At 41.0% G+C, this 19,653-nt stretch overlaps 2 protein-coding genes across 2 annotated transcripts in view; both read right to left on the reverse strand.

Moving 5' to 3' along the window:
* Positions 1–19,653, reverse strand: part of ST8SIA6 (ST8 alpha-N-acetyl-neuraminide alpha-2,8-sialyltransferase 6) — a gene marked incomplete at both ends in the record, with an annotated part of 134,797 nt that overhangs the window by 107,050 nt on the left and 8,094 nt on the right. The gene's annotated exons all lie outside the window — the stretch shown is intronic.
* Positions 6,150–6,449, reverse strand: LOC309965610 (small ribosomal subunit protein eS26-like; the record flags this gene model as incomplete). The annotated part of the gene is made up of 1 exon (XM_082845185.1): positions 6,150–6,449. The coding sequence occupies one exon, from the start codon at positions 6,447–6,449 to the stop codon at positions 6,150–6,152; it is 300 nt and encodes a 99-aa protein (XP_082701311.1).

Here is a 19,653-nt window from a genome sequence, read left to right on the forward strand (position 1 = left end):
TTAAATATCACAATTTAACGATATTTAGTAACTGTATAGATTTACACAACCATCACCACATCCTGGCTTTAGAATGTATCCACCACCCCCAAAAGATTCCTTGTAGCTAATTTCTACCCCACTTTCCACCCCAGGTAACCACTGATCTACTTGTGTCTGTTTCATATGTTATTTTGTGTATGGCTTCTTCCACTTAGCATAATGTTTTTGAGGTTCATCTGTGTTGTAGCATATTATATTCATATTTCATTCTTCTTATTGCTGAACAGTATTTCATGTACAGATACACTGTTTTGTTTATCTTTTCACCAGTTGATAGACATGTGGATTGTTTCCATTGTTTGAATATTATAAATAATGTTGGTATAAACAATGACATACAAGTCATTTGTGTGAACCTATGTTTTTATTGATCTTGGGTAAATACATAGGAGTTGAACTCCTGGGTCATATGACAAGTTTATGTTTAACTTTCTAAGAAACTGTCGAACTCTTTTTTTTTTTAACATCTTTATTGGAGTATAATTGCTTTACAATGGTGTGTTAGTTTCTGCCTTATAACAAAGTGAATCAGTTATACATATGTTCCCATATCTCTTCCCTCTTGCGTCTCCCTCCCTCCCACCCTCCCTATCCCACCCCTCCAGGCGGTCACAGAGCACCGAGCTGATCTCCCTGTGCTATGCGGCTGCTTCCCACTAGCTATCTACCTTACGCTTGGTAGTGTATATATGTCCATGCCTCTCTCTCGCTTTGTCACAGCTTACCCTTCCCCCTCCCCGCGTCCTCAAGTCCATTCTCTACGTCTGCATCTTTATTCTTTTCCTGCCCCTAGGTTCTTCAGAACCTTTTTTTTTTTTATAGATACTATACATATGTGTTAGCGTACAGTATTTGTTTTATCTCTGGGCTTTCTAGCCTGTTCCATTGATCTATATTTCTGTTTTTGTGCCAGTACCATACTGTCTTGCTTACTGTAGCTTTGTAGGATAGTCTGAAATCTGGGAGCCTGATTCCTCCAGCTCCATTTTTCTTTCTCAAGATTGCTTTGGCTGTTTGGGGTCATTTGTGTTTCCATACAAATTGTGAAAATTTTTGCTCTAGTTCTGTGAAAAATGCCATTGGTAGTTTGATAGGGATTGCAGTGTATCTGTAGATTGCTTTGGGTAGTATAGTCATTTTCACAATATTCATTCTTCCAACCCAAGAACATGGTATATTTCTCCATCTGTTGGTATCATCTTTAATTTCTTTCATCAGTGCCTCATAGTTTTCTGCATACAGGTCTTTTGTCTCCTTAGGTAGGTTTATTCCTAGGTATTTTATTCTTTTTGTTGCAGTGGTAAATGGGAGTGTTTCCTTAATTTCTTTCAGATTTTTCATCATTAGTGTATAGGAATGCAAGAGATTTCTGTGCATTAATTTTGTATCCTGCTACTCTGCCAAATTCATTGATTAGCTCTAGTAGTTTTCTGGTAGCATCTTTAGGATTCTCTATGTATAGTATCATGTCATCTGCAAACAGTGACAGTTTTACTCCTGTCACTGTTGGTTTCATTTTGTTTCTTTTTCGTCTGTGACTGCTGTGGCTAAAACTTCCAAAACTATGTCGAATAATAATGGTGAGAGTGGGCAACCTTGTCTTGTTCCTGATCTTAGAGGAAATGGTTTCAGTTTTTCACCATTGAGAACAATGTTGGCTGTGGGTTTGTCATATATGGACTTTATTATGTTGAGGTAAGTTCACCTCTATGCCTACTTTCTGGAGGGCTTTTATAATAAATGGGTGTTGAAATTTGTCGAAAGCTTCTTCTGCATTATATTGAGATGATCATATGGTTTTTCTCCATCAATTTGTTAATATGGTGTATCACACTGATTGATTTGCAAATATTGAATAATCCTTGCATTCCTGGGATAAACCCCACTTGATCATGCTGTATGATCCTTTTAATGTGCTGTTGGATTCTGTGTGCTAGTATCTTGTTGAGGATTTTTGCATCTATGTTCATCAGTGATATTGGCCTGTAGTTTTCTTTCCTTGTGATATCTTTGTCTGGTTTTGGTATTAGGGTGATGGTGGCCTCGTAGAATGAGTTTGGGAGTGTTCCTCCCTCTGCTGTATTTTGGAAGAGTTTAAGAAGGATAGGTTTTAGCTCTTCTCTAAATGTTTGACAGTATTTGCCTGTGAAGCCATCTGGTTCTGGGCTTTTGTTTGTTGGCAGACTGTTAATCACAGTCTCAACTGGTCTGTTTATATTTTCTATTTCTTCCTGGTTCAGTCTCGGAAGGTTGTGCTTTTCTAAGAATTTGTCCATTTCTTCCAGGTTGTCCATTTTATTGGCACAGAGTTGCTTCTACAGACAACTGCGTTATCACCGAGATTTAAACCTCTGGATTTTGTGTTGTTTTGTTTTGAAAAGTGCATTTTATTACTCAGCAACTGGTTCTAACAAAGTCAATTACTATCAATTGTCTCAAAACCAGATTTATAGAGATTTTAAAAGTTTTTAACACCAGAATTAGCACGAGAACTTTTAAATATTTAATTAGGAAATAAGTTGTGAATATTAATAATACAAATAAAAATAAATAGCTGACCATCATTAGTACAGAGTACTGTTACAAAAAGTAGTTAGACTTTTTATCATTTAAAATCAAGAAAAGTCAGGGTCATTCAGTTCTCTGATTCCAGGTAACATCCTGTGCCCATAGTAGAGCGCTTCTTATGCAGTCAGGTTTCTTAAATGTACCAGGCAACCGGCAATGCTGTTATGTCCCATGAGTCAAGGCTTCCTCACTGGAACACTTTATGCATCCTTTTTCAGGAAGCTACTGGAGGATGAGCTCCATCAAAAATTTTCTCTTTAACAGTTAAGGAAACTGAGGCTTTAGCTGCTCTGATGACCATCTGCTGTTTACCTACTCCAGCTGACAGCAGGAAAGAGGTGAGGTGGGGCCCAACCCACAACTGACTCTCCAACTGGGCAGCCTGTAAGGCCCAGCCTGGATCTACAGGCGACCTCCTCCAACGGGAAAGATGAGAAGCGTGTAGGAGGCAGGGGTGCCTGTGTTTTGCTCAGCAGCCAGAGCAAGGGCAGCAGCGAGCGCCTAGTCCTGAGAATGCTGGAAGGTGCTGGGCTGCGTGGCTAAGCTCCTCACCTGGCGTTACGCTGTGCTGGGCTGCGCCAGTAGGAAAAAGGTACTGCATGATTCTCAACTGACTTACGTGGACTTAAATAAGACGTGTAAACAAATTATTGGAGTTCAGTGGTTGAAGTGGACTCTAGTTAGACTGTCCTGGATTTGAGCCCGGGATTTTCCACTTTACTGTGCAAACTAAGAAGGCAGAAGAGGTGATTCCCCTACCACCTCCTCCACCTATTATGCTCAATTCCAGAGTACTGTTGCAAAAGTAGCAAAGGTACGGTTGTTATTACCTCACCACTGTATTCTGAGCTTAGAGGAAATGCTGCCAGGACTTCTATGGATTTCAGAATAATCCACAGCCATGAAGGTCAGTGAAGTTCAGAAAAATCAACTTCTAAAAACTCATTTATGGGGCTTCCCTGGTGGCGCAGTGGTCAAAAATCCGCCTGCCAAGGCAGGGGACACGGGTTCGAGCCCTGGTCTGGGAAGATACCACATGCTGTGGAGCAACTAAGCCCGTGCACCACAACTACTGAGCCTGCGCTCTAGAGCCCACGTGCCACAACTACTGAAGCCCGCGTGCCCAGAGCCCGTGCTCTGCAACAAGAGAAGCCAGGCAATGAGAAGCCCGCACACCACAACAAAGAGTAGCCCCCGCTCACCGCAACTAGAGAAAGCCCGTGCACAGCAACAAAGACCCAACATAGCCAAAAATAAAATAAAATTTTTAAAAAGTACTTATTTTTTTTTAGAGAGTACAAACCCACTTTAATGATGTGGAAGTTGAGGCACAGAGGATGCCAGATCTGACCCAGGCAGACAAGGAGGAAGTCGGGAAGCTGGGCTTCAACCCAGAACGTTCGTCTCCGACCTGACAGTTACATTCTGTTTGACCGCACTGCTTTCTCCAGAGGAAGACAGCTGAAATCGTGGATGTGCACGGGATCTTGAGAGGAAAGATGGCCGAGAACAGAAGTTGGGGAAAGGCTTGCACTTAGGAGAGGAACTCATACAGGAGGAAAAGAGGGAGAGGAACTGAGAGCTGACACTGTCAGGGAGGAAGGGGCTCCAAGGGGCCCTCACAGGGCTTAGTTAACAGCACTTCAGAGGGAAGGTTCAAGGTTCAACGTCAGGAGAAAGGAGAGAAGCAGGTGACAGCTGAGGTGGCACCGCACACCTGTTGAGATGGTCAGTGTAAATTAATTCAGCACTTGTAGGACTGTGGGTAAACAGAGACGTTTATGTCACTGTTGGCACTGGAATCTGCTCTTCAAGTCAGGCCAGTCTCGAAGAGTGAGAACCTTTCAGAAAACTCATCATATCCTTTTGCCCTTGGAGGCGGGGAGAACTGGTCCAAAAAGGGAAGCCAGATGGCAGCACTCCATCATCCCCTGGGGTCTTCAGCACTCTTCCCCAGCTTCCGTTTTCAGCTCTGACTTCCGAATGACTTGGTTCTGTGGAACACTGACCTGGCAGGAGCTGGTGTCGCTGATGTTCCTGACGGGGTGGCGGAGGATTCAGAAGACTCTTGAGTTGGAAGTTGAAGATGAAATGGATGAGGTAGAATGCCTCCTTGAAGAAGTGAGTCCACAGGGCCCTCTGACATCTTCCAAAGGAAGGTCTTACCGCAAGGCTGGAAGGATAATCAGGATGCCACCTGGGTGCTCTGTCCCTCCCCAGCTGATGGTCTGGCCCACCAGAAATAAGTACAGGTTATTACAAGCTGGTGGTGAATATGAGCGCGTCATCCCTGCGGTTTACCAGCTGAAACGACAGCCTCCAAAGAAAACACACTATGACCAAGCCAGAGGGCCTGGAGTCCGGGAGAGCCTCTCACATATCATTGAAATGAAACTGTGAGAGATCAAAAACCAAGTTCCCCTGCAAAGTAACAGAGATTCGAGGCAGATGTTATAAAGTTTAGGCAATACCCAGCAGCTCTAGAGGAAACAAATTGCTGAGTTCCAGCTTCAAGGAAGAGCTAAATATTGCATCATATGGTATCTCTCTGGATTGAACTATTAAAGCATTATATCAAAAAACAAGAAAATATGACATTGCAAAGCCTTTGGAAATATAAGTTGTAAAACAGCAAATAAGCTGAATTGTAAAAGTGAAAAAAAATATATTCATTTGTTGTTGTTGTTGTTGTTAGGATTGTTTCCTCGCGGTACACTCTTCCATTGAGGTTTAAAATTATTTAATTTTCTAAACTGCCAAAGTGTGAAACCATTATTTTACTTTCAGATTTATCTTCTCCCTAATCCAGTTTTCGGTTTTCAGTTAGAACTGACACACCGATTTATGGGTGGTCCTTAATGCTCTGATAGGAATATTTGAGACATGAATTATATTCTTGGAACTGTCTTGTACTGATGGGATTGGATTCACATTTTTATGATTGCTGAAAATGAGAATAAGCAAAAATGAAAATTTTCAAAGACTGTTTTTTATAACTGTGCTTAAACTTTAAAATGCGATTTTCTTAAATTCCAAGGCTGGTTTCATTCAACAAATAAACCATGATTTTTAGTCCCCCTTTAAATTCTTGGCCACTCAAAACTCGTCATCGCCATTGATTTGGGCTTTCGGTAGGCAGGCTTCTATGACAGTAATACAAATTGCTCCATTTTGTTTTGACTTTCATCTAAAAATCATTTTACTAATGTTGGAGTTTATGTTACAGAAATGTCAATTTGTACTTTGTGAACTTCACATACCACTCCCTCATCTGGGAGCACTAGCACAGTCATGCTACCACGGCGCCAAGGAATTGTGATTGTAATTCCTGTATCCACAGGTTTAAAAGGTGAATTTTACATAACAGATAAAAGATCTGAAAAATTAAAAAAAAAAAAGGTAGACAGTACCTTTTTTTTTTTTAAAGTATAATTTCCACTTTATTGTCTTCCCAGGGACAGGATTTCTTCAGTCTTCAAGGACTTAGCTCCTTACGTGGGCTTTGGCGGAGGTGATGGGGCGGCACCCACAGGTCTAAATCAGGGTGGAGGTGTTCGGTCCTTCCGGGATTCCTGAGAACGACTCTTGACTACGTTGCTGTGAATGGCACAACTCACACAGTCATGCAGGTTCACATACAGCTTGGGAAGCACACAGGCGTCGAAAACGCTCGCTTCGGAAATGTCTCTGACCGCTGCGGCCTCTACGATGTTCCGAATGACGGACTTCTTTACGGCCTTATCCCTGGGCACGCATCCGGCACAGCTGGTGCGGTGAATAGGCTGCACGAGGCCACGGCCCTTTTCGACACGACCATTATTCCTTCTTTTCTTGGTCATCTTGGAAGCGAGGAGGTGAGAGAGGTTTAAATATTGTTGATATATATATGTGTGTGTGTGTGTGTGTGTGTGTGTATATATATATATATATATATATTTTTTTTTTTTTTTGTAGCAGCTTATTTTCAGGAGTGAAAACCTAGAAATAACCTAAACGTCCATAAAAAGATGAACGGGTAAACTAACAGTGGTACATCCAGATAAGAATGCTACTCATCAAAAAGTAAAGAGATGAGCTATTCGTTTATATCACTGATGAATCTCAAATAATTATGAAACAAAGGAAACCAGAAGAAAAACCCAGTAAACAGTTCACGATTCCAATCAGATAAATTCAAGAAAATGCAAATGTATCTATTCTAAGGGAAAGTACATCAGTGGTTACCTGGAGAGGTGGGAAGGGCAAGAAGAGATAATAATAGGACATGAGGTAAATATAGGCATTATCAGAACTCTGATGATGGTTTCGAGGTTCATACCTAGGTGAAAACTTATTAACTTGTAATACTTCAAACGTATGCAGTTTAGTACATGTAAATTATACTTTAATATAGCTTTAAAAATTGGCTCAGGATGAAAAAATCTCTATGCCTCACTCTGGAAAATCGGTTTGGCAACCATATACTGAATCCACCAACTTGCTCCTTCGGCCCTCTGGAGATCAGTCTTCCCTCAGTGGTAGCAAATATGGAGAGCAATGAAGTACTTCCTGGACACCAAGCCAGGCTCAGGCTCTAAGGGAGAGAGCACCTAACCAACCTGACCTAACTCCGGGCCCCAAAAGGCCTCCTGGGGCCTCAAGAAAGCTTGGGACTTCCCTGGTAGCGCACTGGTTAAGAATCCGCCTGCCAATGCAGGGGACACGGGTTCGAGCCCTGGTCCAGGAAGATCCCATATGCCTCGGAGCAACTAAGCCCATGTGCCACAACTACTGAGCCTGCGCTCTAGAGCCTGTGAGCTACAACTACTGAAGCCCGCACGTCTAGAGCCCACGCTTCGCAACAAGAGAAGACACTGCAATGAGAAGCCACACATCGCAATGAAGAGTAGCTCCTGCTCGAAGAGTAGCCCCCATTCGCCACAACGAAAGAAGGCCCACATGCAGCAACGAAGACCCAACACAGCCAATAAATTAATTAATTAATTAAAAAGCTAAATGTAGCACTCATGATCCTTTGTATTTCTGCAGTGTCAGTTGTTACTTCTCCTTTTTCATTCCTAATTCTGTTTTGAGTCTCCTCCCTTTTTTTCTTGATGAGTCTGGCTAATGGTTTATCAATTTTGTTTATCTTCTCAAAGAACCAGCTTTTAGTTTTATTGATCTTTGCTATCATTTCCTTCGGTTCTTTTTCATTTATTTCTGATCTGATTTTTATGATTTCTTTCCTTCTGCTAACTTTGGGGGTTTATTGTTCTTCTTTCTCTAATTGCTTTAGGTGCAAGGTTAGGTTGTTTATTAGAGATGTTTCCTGTTTCTTGAGGTAGGATTTTATTGCTATAAACTTCACTCTTAGAACTGCTTTTGCTGCATCCCATAGGTTTTGGGTCGTCGTGTTTTCATTGTCATTTGTTGCTAGCTATATTTTGATTTCCTCTTTGGTTTCTTCAGTGATCTCTTGGTTATTTACTACTGTATTGTTTAGCCTCCATGTGTTTGTATTTTTAACAGATTATTTCCTGTAATTGATATCTAGTCTCATAGCATTGTGGTTGGAAAAGATTCTTGATACGATTTCAATTTTCTTAAATTTACCAAGGCTTGATCTGTGACCCAAGATATGATCTATCCTGGAGAATGTTCCATGAGCACTTGAGAAGAAACTGTAATCTGCTGTTTTTGGATGGAATGTCTCATAAATATCAATTAAGTCCATCTTGTTTAATGTATCATTTAAAGCTTGTGTTTCCTTATTTATTTTCACTTTGGATGATCTGTCCATTGGTGAAAGTGGGGTGTTAAAGTCCCCTACTATGATTGTGTTACTGTCGATTTCCCCTTTTATGGCTGTTAGCATTTGCCTTATGTATTGAGGTGCTCCTATGTTGAGTGCATAAATATTTACAATTGTTATACCTACTTCTTGGATTGATCCCTTGATCATTATGTAGTGTCCTTCTTTGTCTCTTGTAATAGTCTTTATTTTAAAGTCTATTTTGTCTGATAGAAGAATTGCTACTCCAGCTTTCTTTTGACTTCCATTTGCTTGGAATATCTTTTTCCATCCCCTCATTTTCAGTCTGTATTTGTCCGTAGGTCTGAAGTGGGTCTCTTGGAGACAGCATATATACAGGTCTTGTTTTGGGATCCATTCAGCCAGTCTATGTCTTTTGGTTGGAGCATTTAATCCATTTACAGTTAAGGTAATTATCAATATATATGTTCCTATTACCATTTTCTTAATTGTTTTAGGTTTGTTATTGCAGGTCTTTTCCTTCTCTTGTGTTTCCTGCCTAGAGAAGTTCCTTTAGCATTTGTTGTAAAGCTGGTTTGGTGGTGCTGAATTCTCTTAGTTTTGCTTGTCTGTAAAGGTTTTAATTTCTCCGTCGAATCTAAATGAGATCCTTGCTGGGTACAGTAATCTTGGTTGTAGGTTTTTCCCTTTCATCACTTTAAATATGTCCTGCCACCCCCTTCTGGCTTGCAGAGTTTCTGCTGAAAGATCAACTGTTAACCTTATGGGGATTCCCTTGTATGTTGTTGTTTTTCCCTTGCTGCTTTTAATATTTTTACTTTGTATTTAATTTTTGACAGTTTGATTAATATGTGTCTTGGCGTGTGTCTCCTTGGATTTACCCTGTATGGGACTCTCTGAGCTTCCTGGACTTGATTGACTATTTCCTTTCCCATATTAGGGAATTTTTCAACTATAATCTCTTCAAATATTTTCTCAGTCCCTTTCTTTTTCTATTCTTCTTCTGGGACCCCTACAATTCGAATGGTGGTGCGTTTAATGTTGTCCCAGAGGTCTCTGAGACTGTCCTCAATTCTTTTCATTTATTTTTCTTTATTCTGATCTGTGGTAGTTATTTCCACTATTTTATCTTCCAGGTCACTTATCCATTCTTCTGCCTCAGTTATTCTGCTATTGATTCCTTCTAGAGTATTTTTAATTTCATTCATTGTGTGGTTCATCATTGTTTGTTTGCTCTTTAGTTCTTCTAGGTTCTTGTTAAACGTTTCTTGTATTTTCTCCATTCTATTTCCAAGATTTTGCATCATCTTTACTATCATGACTCTGAATTCTTTTTCAGGTAGACTGCCTATTTCCTCTTCATTTGTTTGGTCTGATGGGTTTTTATCTTGCTCCTTCATCCGCTGTGTGTTTCTCTGTCTTCTCATTTTGCTTAACTTACTGTGTTTGGGATCTCCTTTTCACAGGCTTCAGGTTCATAGTCTCTGTTGTTTTTGGTGTCTGCCCTCAGTAGGTAAGATTGGTTCACTTTGTGTAGGCTTCCTGGTGGAGAGGACTGGTGCCTGTGTTCTGGTGGATGAGGCTGGATCTTGTCTTTCTGGTGGGCAGGACCGTGTCTGGTGGTGTGTTTTGGCATGCCTGTGAACTTATTATGATTTTAGGCAGCCTCTCTGCCAATGGGTGGGGTTGTGTTCCTGTCTTGCTAGTCGTTTGGCATGGGGTGTCCAGCACTGGAGCTTGCTGGCCGTCGAGTGGAGCTGGGTGTTAGCGGTGAGACGGAGATCTCTAGGAGGGCTCTCGCCAATTGATATTACATGGGGCTGGGAGGTCTCTTGTGGTCCAATGTCCTGAACTTGGCTCTCCCACCTCCGAGGTTCAGGCCTGACACCCAGCCAGAGCACCAAGACCTTCTCAGCCACACAGCCAGGTACGTGGGGAGTTTCTTGCCTTTTGGGAAGTCTGAGGTCTTCTGCCAGCGTTCAGTAGATATTCTGTAGGAGCTGTTCCACATGTAGATGTATTTCTGATGTTTTGTGGGGAGGAAGGTGATCTCCTCGTCTTACTCCTCTGCCATCTCAAAGGTCCCCCTCAAACTCTTTTTCAAAGTCGTAGCACTTGCACTTCCACTGTTCACTGGCTAGTGCCAGCAGTCTCCAAGTCACATCTCCCACCTGCGTCTGTCGCCTCCAGCAAAACTGTGACGGTGCTCGCTGATTCCACCACCACCATTGCCCCAGTGAGCCCGTGGGGGGCCCCCAGGTGAGCTGGGATGCAGAGCTATCCCTCTGTGGCCTGCTGAGGCTCATTGCCCGACGGGAAATGGTTAATTAGAACACTCAGAACACCAAGTACATCTGCAGCTGTTCCTGCCCCTGATTTTGCCATAAAGATCCTGACCTTCAGGGGCACAGAGGGACTCGCCCTTGGCATCCAGGAGCTAAAACTCAAATGTTAACCAGCTTCATCTTCTCACCTCCTAAAGACCCAAAAAACGAAAAACAAAAACCTAATGCATTCTTAAAGGTCATCGACAGAGACTATGAATCCTTCTTAATGCTCTAGCATTTCAACATGTCACAGCCTTATTAAACCCTAAAAAGGAAAATTCACAAATTAATTCTGCACTAAAGAGAAGCCCCAGGGTGAAAACTCAAATCCTGACAATTGAGAGTAAGACTCCTTAGGCAAGAAAGTTTATAAATATCATCGGTGGGTAGAGGGGTGGTAGGATACCCTCTGTGAGGTAGATCCCCAGAGTTACTGATCTCACTAATACAGTTTATTCTGTCCCCATTTCTCCAGCTTCACAGTCGCAATTTGCATCTATCTATGAGGTGCCCCGATATACCCTCACTCAATTACCTGTGGGCTACATCAATATCCCCACCATGGGGGACTTTCCTGGTGGTCCAGAGGTTAAGACTCCACGATTCCACTGCAAGGGGCACAGGTTCAATCCCTAGTCGGGGAAGTAAGATCCCACATGCTGCAGGGTGTAGCCAAAAAATATATATATATATGTGTGTGTGTATATATATATATATATATATATATATATATATACATATATATATATATATATATATATATATATATATATATATATATATATATATATATATATATCTATCTCCCCACCATGTATGCAGACAGGACCTTCATGGGTTTGCTCTGTTCTCAAACACCAGCTATGGCCTTTGAATGCCAATATTCTACCGAGGCCAGAAACTCATGAAGTTACTGCACAAGACATTCAAACTGTGGTCCAGATCTTGACTAACCACAGTTGGGTCACCGCACCCCAAAAGATCCAAGACTCTTCCACCTCAGTTTAATTTGGGGGCATCATTTGGTCCCCAGAAGGCTGCTCCAAACCATTTCCAGTCAATAACCCTACTTCCCGGCCTCTCAAGCCCAACATCTACTTGCCTATTTAGATTCTGGAAGCAACATACATCCCATCTACTCATTTCATTAAGATCTATTTAGGCAATCACAAGAAAATCAGGTCAATCTGAATGGAGGTCACCCCAATGACAGGCCCTGGAGGCTACCCCAAAAGCCACCCAGCTAACAATGCCACCAGTGGCATCTGGTGGCTTCTTTACTGTGCAAACTCTACACACTCATTCTCATGCTTTCTGGAGTCTCCTTGCCCGAGAAAGATGGCCCCTCACCTGGTCCCACAGGCCACTTGCAAGGTCCCCTGAGTCCAGGAGAAAGGGAATCCATTTATTTTATGGACAAGAGCACCACCATCCCATGGGAATCCACCGGAGAGTTACTTCTTTCCATCCCACTGCCAAGACATGGTAGATAAAGGATGGGCCACAAGGTCAGTCACATGGGCACTGGAGGAGTCCCTCAATAAATGTATGTTTATTGTCCATATTTTTACAGACTCCTTGGTGGTAGCTAATGGGTCCACTGTTTGGTCTAACCAACAAGCACAAACTAGATTTCATATTCAGGATTGTTCCCTATGGGGCCTTCCACACCGGGAATATACTGTTGCTTTAATATACTACATTAAAGTCTCCCATGACTCAGCTCATTCTAAAGGTCCCATGGAAAAGGCTCACTTTAATGCCATAGCTACCAACTTGCTCACATTTATTAAGTAAACTCATATAGCACTCCCATTTCCTTGGCTCTAAGGGCCCAGTCATTGTGGACCTTGGATTCTTAAACATGGTATCAAACACCACGGTATCCCAATGCCACTGGCTGTAACCAAAACTTTAGCCTCCCAATGCGATTTCTGTGGCCTGTTCCGTCCTGGCATCGTGGCCAATGAGGATTATACCAAAGGAGCAAATGTCCCTTCATTCATTAGCAAATTGATTGTATTGAGCTGTTGCCCCAGTTTGTGGGCATAAGTCACTATGGCCTCACAGTGATTAATACTTATGTGGGCCTACTTTGGGTTTATCCTTCCCAGTATGCTACTGCTGGCACCACTACTGTAGGTCTCACCAAAACTCTGTTAGTTCCCTTTGGGTCCCCAGATATTATCCACTCTGATCGGGGTACACGCTACTCACTCAGTGTAGTCATGAGTCTTAAAACAGGCATCACTGGGAATTCCATTCTTCCTATTGTCTACAGGCAGCAGTCCTAACAAAGAGTCCTAATCAAGAGGCATATGACCTATTCAAAGACACCCTCATGATATTACAAAATGGACAGTGGTCTCCCAGATAAATCTCTTTTGCCCTCTGCCATAGTTACCTGGAACTCTTGACTTTTAAGTCTTATGACATCCTACCAAAATATAACAAGGGTCCCTCTTCCCCTCATTCTAGCCATAAAAGAGAACACTACTCACCTGCAGATCTATCAAACCCAAAGAGAATTCCCTTTCCCACTTAATAACACCTGCCCATTCTGCCATCCTTTCTCAAACCTGGAGCCCAGATGAAGGCAGATTAAAAAATGGGACCTGCTGAAAATGAGGGACCTTACCCCCTAAACAGACTATTCTATATGCCTTAAGAAAGCTGTCTGCCAAAGACTGCTGCCTCCCCTGTCCCCGATATGACCATTTTAAAGGTTAGCTAACTACAGGTCCCCCTTTGTAGGAAACAGATGTCTTGGTGCCTTCCTTTAAACTATAACAGTGGGTCTCATCATACTCTGTGGTATAACAGACACACGTTTACGTATTTTCAACTGTAAAACACAGGCTCAAAATTCCCTGTCACTGTGTGCATCTATCTATGAGGAAAGAAAGATCTTAACTTTGTTCCCAGCACCAACATTCTTCAATAGGAGGTCAGCTCTGGCTCCACTGATTATGGCAATTTGAATGAGGGATTGTTACAGGACTCAGGATGGCAAAGCTTATGGCTTTCATAATAAGAAATTACAACTCCTGGAGCCAAAGGGATACTGATTTTTAGTCACTCTTGTAATAATTCCTCAAATGTAAATTGCTTCAGGGTCTTAGGATTACCTGTGGACTCATAAGGCGTCTACAAAACTCCTGTGTACTCATTATTCTCTCCCTCTCTTTCTCTCTGTTCCTGAACTTTTCCCGGAGAGCCATCCTCCCCTCCCCCACCTCGGGACATCCCACTTTGTGTAATAAACCTTTCTTGGGTCATAACAAGGACTACTGTCATGAGCTTCAGGAGGGAGCTGCCCCACTCATGGTGGAACTACTAGAAGAGCCATCACAAAAGGTGTGGAGTGGAGACCTCACTGTGGTTTCGATCTGTATTTCCCTAATGACTAATGATGTTAAACATTTTTTTAATATGTTTATTGGCCATTTCTATCATCTGTATATCTTCTTTGGTGAAATGTCTATTCAAATCTTCTGCCCATTTTTAAATTGAGTTGTCTTCTTGTGAGAGCTCTTGATATAGTCTGCATACAAATCTTTTATTGGATATACAATTTACAAATATTTTCTCCCAATCTGTGGGTTATCTTTTTAATATTCTTAGCGGTGTATGTGGAAGCACAAAAGCTTTTAATTTGATAAAACATAATTTATCAATTTTTTCCTCTCTTGATTACACTTCTGGTGTTGTATCTAAGAACTCTACCTAATCCGAGGCCACGAAAATTTTCTGTGTTTTCTTCTAGAAGCTTTATGGTTTTAGCTCTTAAGGCTATGACCCATGCCGAGTTAATTTTATGTGTACGGTGTCAGGTTAGAGTCTAAACTCATTTTTTTGCATGTAGAGATCCAGGGGCATGTAGACACTACCCTCACTCCACCATCTGGAAGTCCCGCCTCTAAACTTGTTAATTAATTTAAATAAGTTTCATTTTAAAGAATTTGTTACACTGAATAAAATTCATAGATTTCTAGATTACATTTACAAAATTAATTACATTTATTAAAAAAACCCTGAAAGTTCCACATCTGAAACTACCCCAAACACCAGCCCTCTACTTTATTGTTTTTATAGTAAAGATGATATAAAACAATCTTTTAAACGTGATACATGTCTTATTCTCACCACTCTTGAGAAAAATGGAGGAAATCCTATAGTGTTCAAAATTCTGTGAAATCTACACTTTTTTCAGATTGCTAGAGCTTTACTAAGAAACCAGCCTACAGTTCACAAACATGAGTAGTTAATACACTATACAATCAATGTTTATGTGGCGACCTTCTAGCTTAGAATATGCATCTTGGTTTTAAAGGATCTTCCATCAGCAGTCCAGCATAACTATGAGGAACACTAAATCTTTGCTTTGGCCGTGCATTTTTTTAAATCATTATTTACCTAAAGTTACGCTTCTATGAAAAGTTTCCCATGCTCTGTGAATTTTCAGAGTTCTCAAAACCCCACAGAAGTAGCAGTTCTATGATGGGCTGCAGAGATAAATGATCACTAATCTCTAAATTTTTTATTAGAAAAAAATTCTCCTAAGAGTACAAGTATCATAAAAGTTCCCGTCTACTTATTCAAATTCTTTGTTAATGTATCAGTATGTTCTCCCTTTAAGAAATGATTGCAGATATGAGTTTTCAATCCTCCAGTTTTAATCCATCCTCCAATTACAAAATTTTATTTGATATAATCACACACAACCACACAATTATAAATCAGGTTTTGCTAACATTGGTATTTTACCAAGGGAAGCTCGTGAAATGGCTCTCTTGCAATGCAACATGGTCACATGTACCTTCAGAAACCTAGTACCACTACTGACACAAGGCAAGAGGACTCAAATCCTAACACACTGGGGGTTGCAGATAACTGTGGTGAAAGAAACAGACAAGACACAGACCTCACCGAACTTCAATCTATCTCATGAATAAAATTCCCCAGACATGGAAAACATGAGTATTTTGCAGCCCCAAAATAAACAGGGAGTATTGGATAAACTCCCAAATGGGAAACACAAAAATGTGCCCACAAACTTAATGTGCAAAGAGTAAAGCTATGGTGACAAATATAAACATGTAAAATACGGATGTTCCCCTGAAATAACAAAGTAGCACATATGCTATAAAAAAATACACGCCAGACACAAAATTTTGGATCACACATTATATCCCACAGAGTAAGGAAATAATGAGGTATAATCTCAAAAAGAATATATGGAATATTGAGTATATCCTCCCGAGACAGCACGTGAGGGTACCACTTGAATCCAACTAAGATTCCAGGAACCAGTGAGAGATTTTAATCAATTTCAAAATTAATGGTCTTTACAACCTACAACCTTAGTTTTTTGGAATACCACAGTTTAAAAATTATGTGTTAGAGAATTCTAGTGTTTTTAGAACCAAGAACTGTAACTAACAAGATAATGGAAATTATTCTTCAATAATTTCAGAAGCTCAGGTTATGCCCTATAAAATTATCTTTAGAAATAATATGCCCATGGATATGACTGTTCCCAAGAAATTACTGACTGATTATCTACAGCATGTATTCTTAGTACTTCGGGGAACAAAATAAAGTTTTTTAAATCTGAAAGTACAGACAAGATAGATTTAACTGCCCCGGATAAGCTAACTCTCTTACTGAGTACAGATAAGTATACTAAAGCCATAACCATCTTCTTAATGGCAAAAGGAGACATGAAACAAGATACCAGGATGCAAGAACACTTCCCTAAAGTTTACTCAAAGCATTGACTGCTCTTTAAAGAGCCTCTTTTTCGGCACCCAAATGAGAGGTCGCAGAACCACTGCACCCTGAAACCACAGAGCAGCTTCTGCTAGTGGCTCTAAAAAGAGTAACTTCTCCTGGCAGATGAGGAGATATATTTATTTCCTTTTCTTCTCGTCACATCCCTTCTGCTGTGTCCTAGCCTCACCTCTCAATATTTCCTCTGTTAGCACCTAATCCTTCAAAATGTTTGTGCTTCTCTATAACTCCTGAAAAAAAAAAAAAAAACTTTATTCCTTCCCCAGGCAGTCAGGCTTTTTTTCTGTTGTTTCATCCTAATGCCTGCTGGTTCAAGGAATATGTCTATGAAGGGCACAGTGAATTAATACACAAGTCCAGACAGCGCTAAGGCCACCTTGATTTACATTGCAATGGAACCACCGGGTGCAAATAGTATTGTCTGCTGACTGCCTAATGGCAGCTCTGAAGTCTTAAAAGAAACACCCCAGCGCTTGGTGAAGAGAGGCCCTGTCCAGCAGGCAATGGAGTGATATGAAACAGAAAATTAAATTCCATCTCCAACCACCTCTGAAGTGAGAGTTGGGCCAATCACACGCCATTTCTTCCTAACTCCTGATCCCCTGTCCACTTACCCTACAAAGCAAAGGAAAGAGCAGAACATTTCTTCATGTCTTGCAGGTTCATCCTGGCTTTGCTGTCCACATGTCAATGTGCCCACAGAAGCCTGGCAGGGACTAAAGGCTGTGTTCTGAAGCCCTCTCTCTGGGTTGCCTCCGCCTGGACAATTGTGCCCTGCAGCTTACACCAGACCAGAGCAGCCAAAGACATGACACAGGCACCAGGGAACGAAGGGACTGAAAAAATGTCCATCTGGGAAGCACCATACATCCATTTTCAAACAGGGAACACCAGAAGTGCCGAAATGGAGGAGAACCCCCTGTATACCTTTAAAAGAAGAGGGGCAATTAACACATAGGATTGGGAAGTAGGGAAGGAGGCGGAATGCAAGATGTAAAGCCTCATTTCAAATGAACCCAGCAAGCAGACTCCAAGCAACTTTAAAACATACTGAATTTTCAACATCAGGACACACAGAGTACCATTACTTCTAAAACCAAAGAAGCAAAGATACCAATTCTCAAAAGTAAAATTTAATAGCCTTCATCTACTTGGAGGGCGGGGTGCAGAGGAAAGGGGTAAAAGGGTGAAAACCAGCTGTTCCAGAGCTATGTGTAGCTCTACAGCCTTTTTCTACAACCTCTAGTTCACGCTCATCTTGAATTTTCTGAAGCTCGCAGTTATGAGCCCAGTGTGACAGGAGCGAGTCCACAAGGCCTGATTCTCCCTCTTCCAGACTATTTACACTCTTACGGAAGTACACACGTCTACACAAAATGACAGCCACACGTTTTGATGGCAACAGATAGCTGCTTTAGAAATGTGTCAGGTTGGGAGAGGAAAAGTTATTAGTAATAGGGCATCACATGGAGAAATTACCAGCAGCTGATGTAAATTTTCACCCCTGAAACAGAGCAGGTCTAGGGAGAAAAAAAATTAGAGCGGTTTTGATCTTCCTCCCACTGCCTATCTTTATTTACCTGAGCACGGAGAGCCTGCCCCAACCACAGAATCAGGGGGCTGCTCCCACACAGGAAGGACCTGCTTCCTGAGGCAGCAGAAACTGGTTTGGGTGCTGCTGCACCACTGCTTATGCACTGCTGCCTTTCTACAGCCTCTCGAGATTATACCACCATCATATCATAGCATAGCATATCATAGCATATCGTACTATACCATATATTATATCATTACCATAACATACCATATCATTACCATATTATACCATACCCTATCATACCATACCATATCACATCATTCCACACTATATCATATCATACTATACCGTATCATTACCATATCATTTCCATATCATATCGTATCGTATCATTTATAAAGCAGCACTGAGGGAATGGAAGGGGATAGAAAGGGAATCAGCCATCTCACACACCCTAGAATGTGAAGGGGGTGGCAGATATGGGGAGAGCCCCAGGAGCCCGGCCATTTCTGGATTTCCGGTGACATATGTCACCCACCATCCCTGGCAGCCGCGGAAGTTCAGGTTGATTAGGACCACTCAGGAATATACACTTTTTGACAGTCATGAGGTCAAGACATGGGAGCAAGAGATAGCTTTAAGGTCCAGTATTTAAAAAGTCAAATTAGTAAAATTTATGTTACCTGTATTTTGCCAGATTTGTTTTTCAATTCGAATTTTTAAAAAATCAGACATTTGTTTAAGGGCTAAATGGCTCAGTCTCTCATCTGGTGGACACTCTAAGAAGCAGGATCTTTCAGCCCTTGGTGGGAGCCACTAGGGGTTCTAAGGCATTCTTTCTGATGAGCACAAGGCCAGAGAAAGGACTCCTCATTTGGGGATATATAAATTAAAAAGCAAACCCCCCAGGAAGGATAAATTAGGAGTATGGCATTAACAGATACACACCGCTATATATAAAATAGATAAACAACAAGGATTTAATGTACAGCACAGGGAACTATATTCAATACCTTGTAATAACCTATAATGGAAAAGAATCTTAAAAGATATATATATATATCTGAATCACTTTACTATATACCTGAAACTAACACAATATTATAAATCAACTATAGTTCAGTTAAAAAAAATAGGAATTAGAATAATACCTACCTCATCAGTTCTATTGCATGCAATAAATAAATTAACATATGTAAAAAAAGCCTCCCAAGTTATAAATCTTATTAAAAGATTCTCTAACTTAGGGATAGAACATTATTCTTAAGATGCAGAGAAAAATCATACTTCAGAAAAACATTTACTATAAGAAACAGAAGAAACCTTTAGAAAGCATTTGCTTCATGTTCTCAAGAATATACAAGAAAATATGAAGAAATGGAAGGTGGGGTTTAAAATGTGACTTAGATGCTTTCTAAGATACAAACTGAGTTGATAAGAAGCAGGCTGGAAGAAGGAAAAAATTGTAACATCTAAAAATGTAATAGATATACTGTTTTAGACAGGGCAAAACAGAATTGACACGAAGAGAAAAATAATTCAGGAATGTAGAGGACAAATTTGAGAAGCCATACCAGAGAGCAGAGGAAAAGGACAAAGAGAAAAGCAGACTCAGAAAGAGAAGTGAAGTTGTT

This window comes from Leucopleurus acutus, assembly GCF_964270905.1.
Source record: "Leucopleurus acutus genome assembly, chromosome: 1".
Classification (NCBI taxonomy): Eukaryota; Metazoa; Chordata; class Mammalia; order Artiodactyla; family Delphinidae; genus Leucopleurus; species Leucopleurus acutus.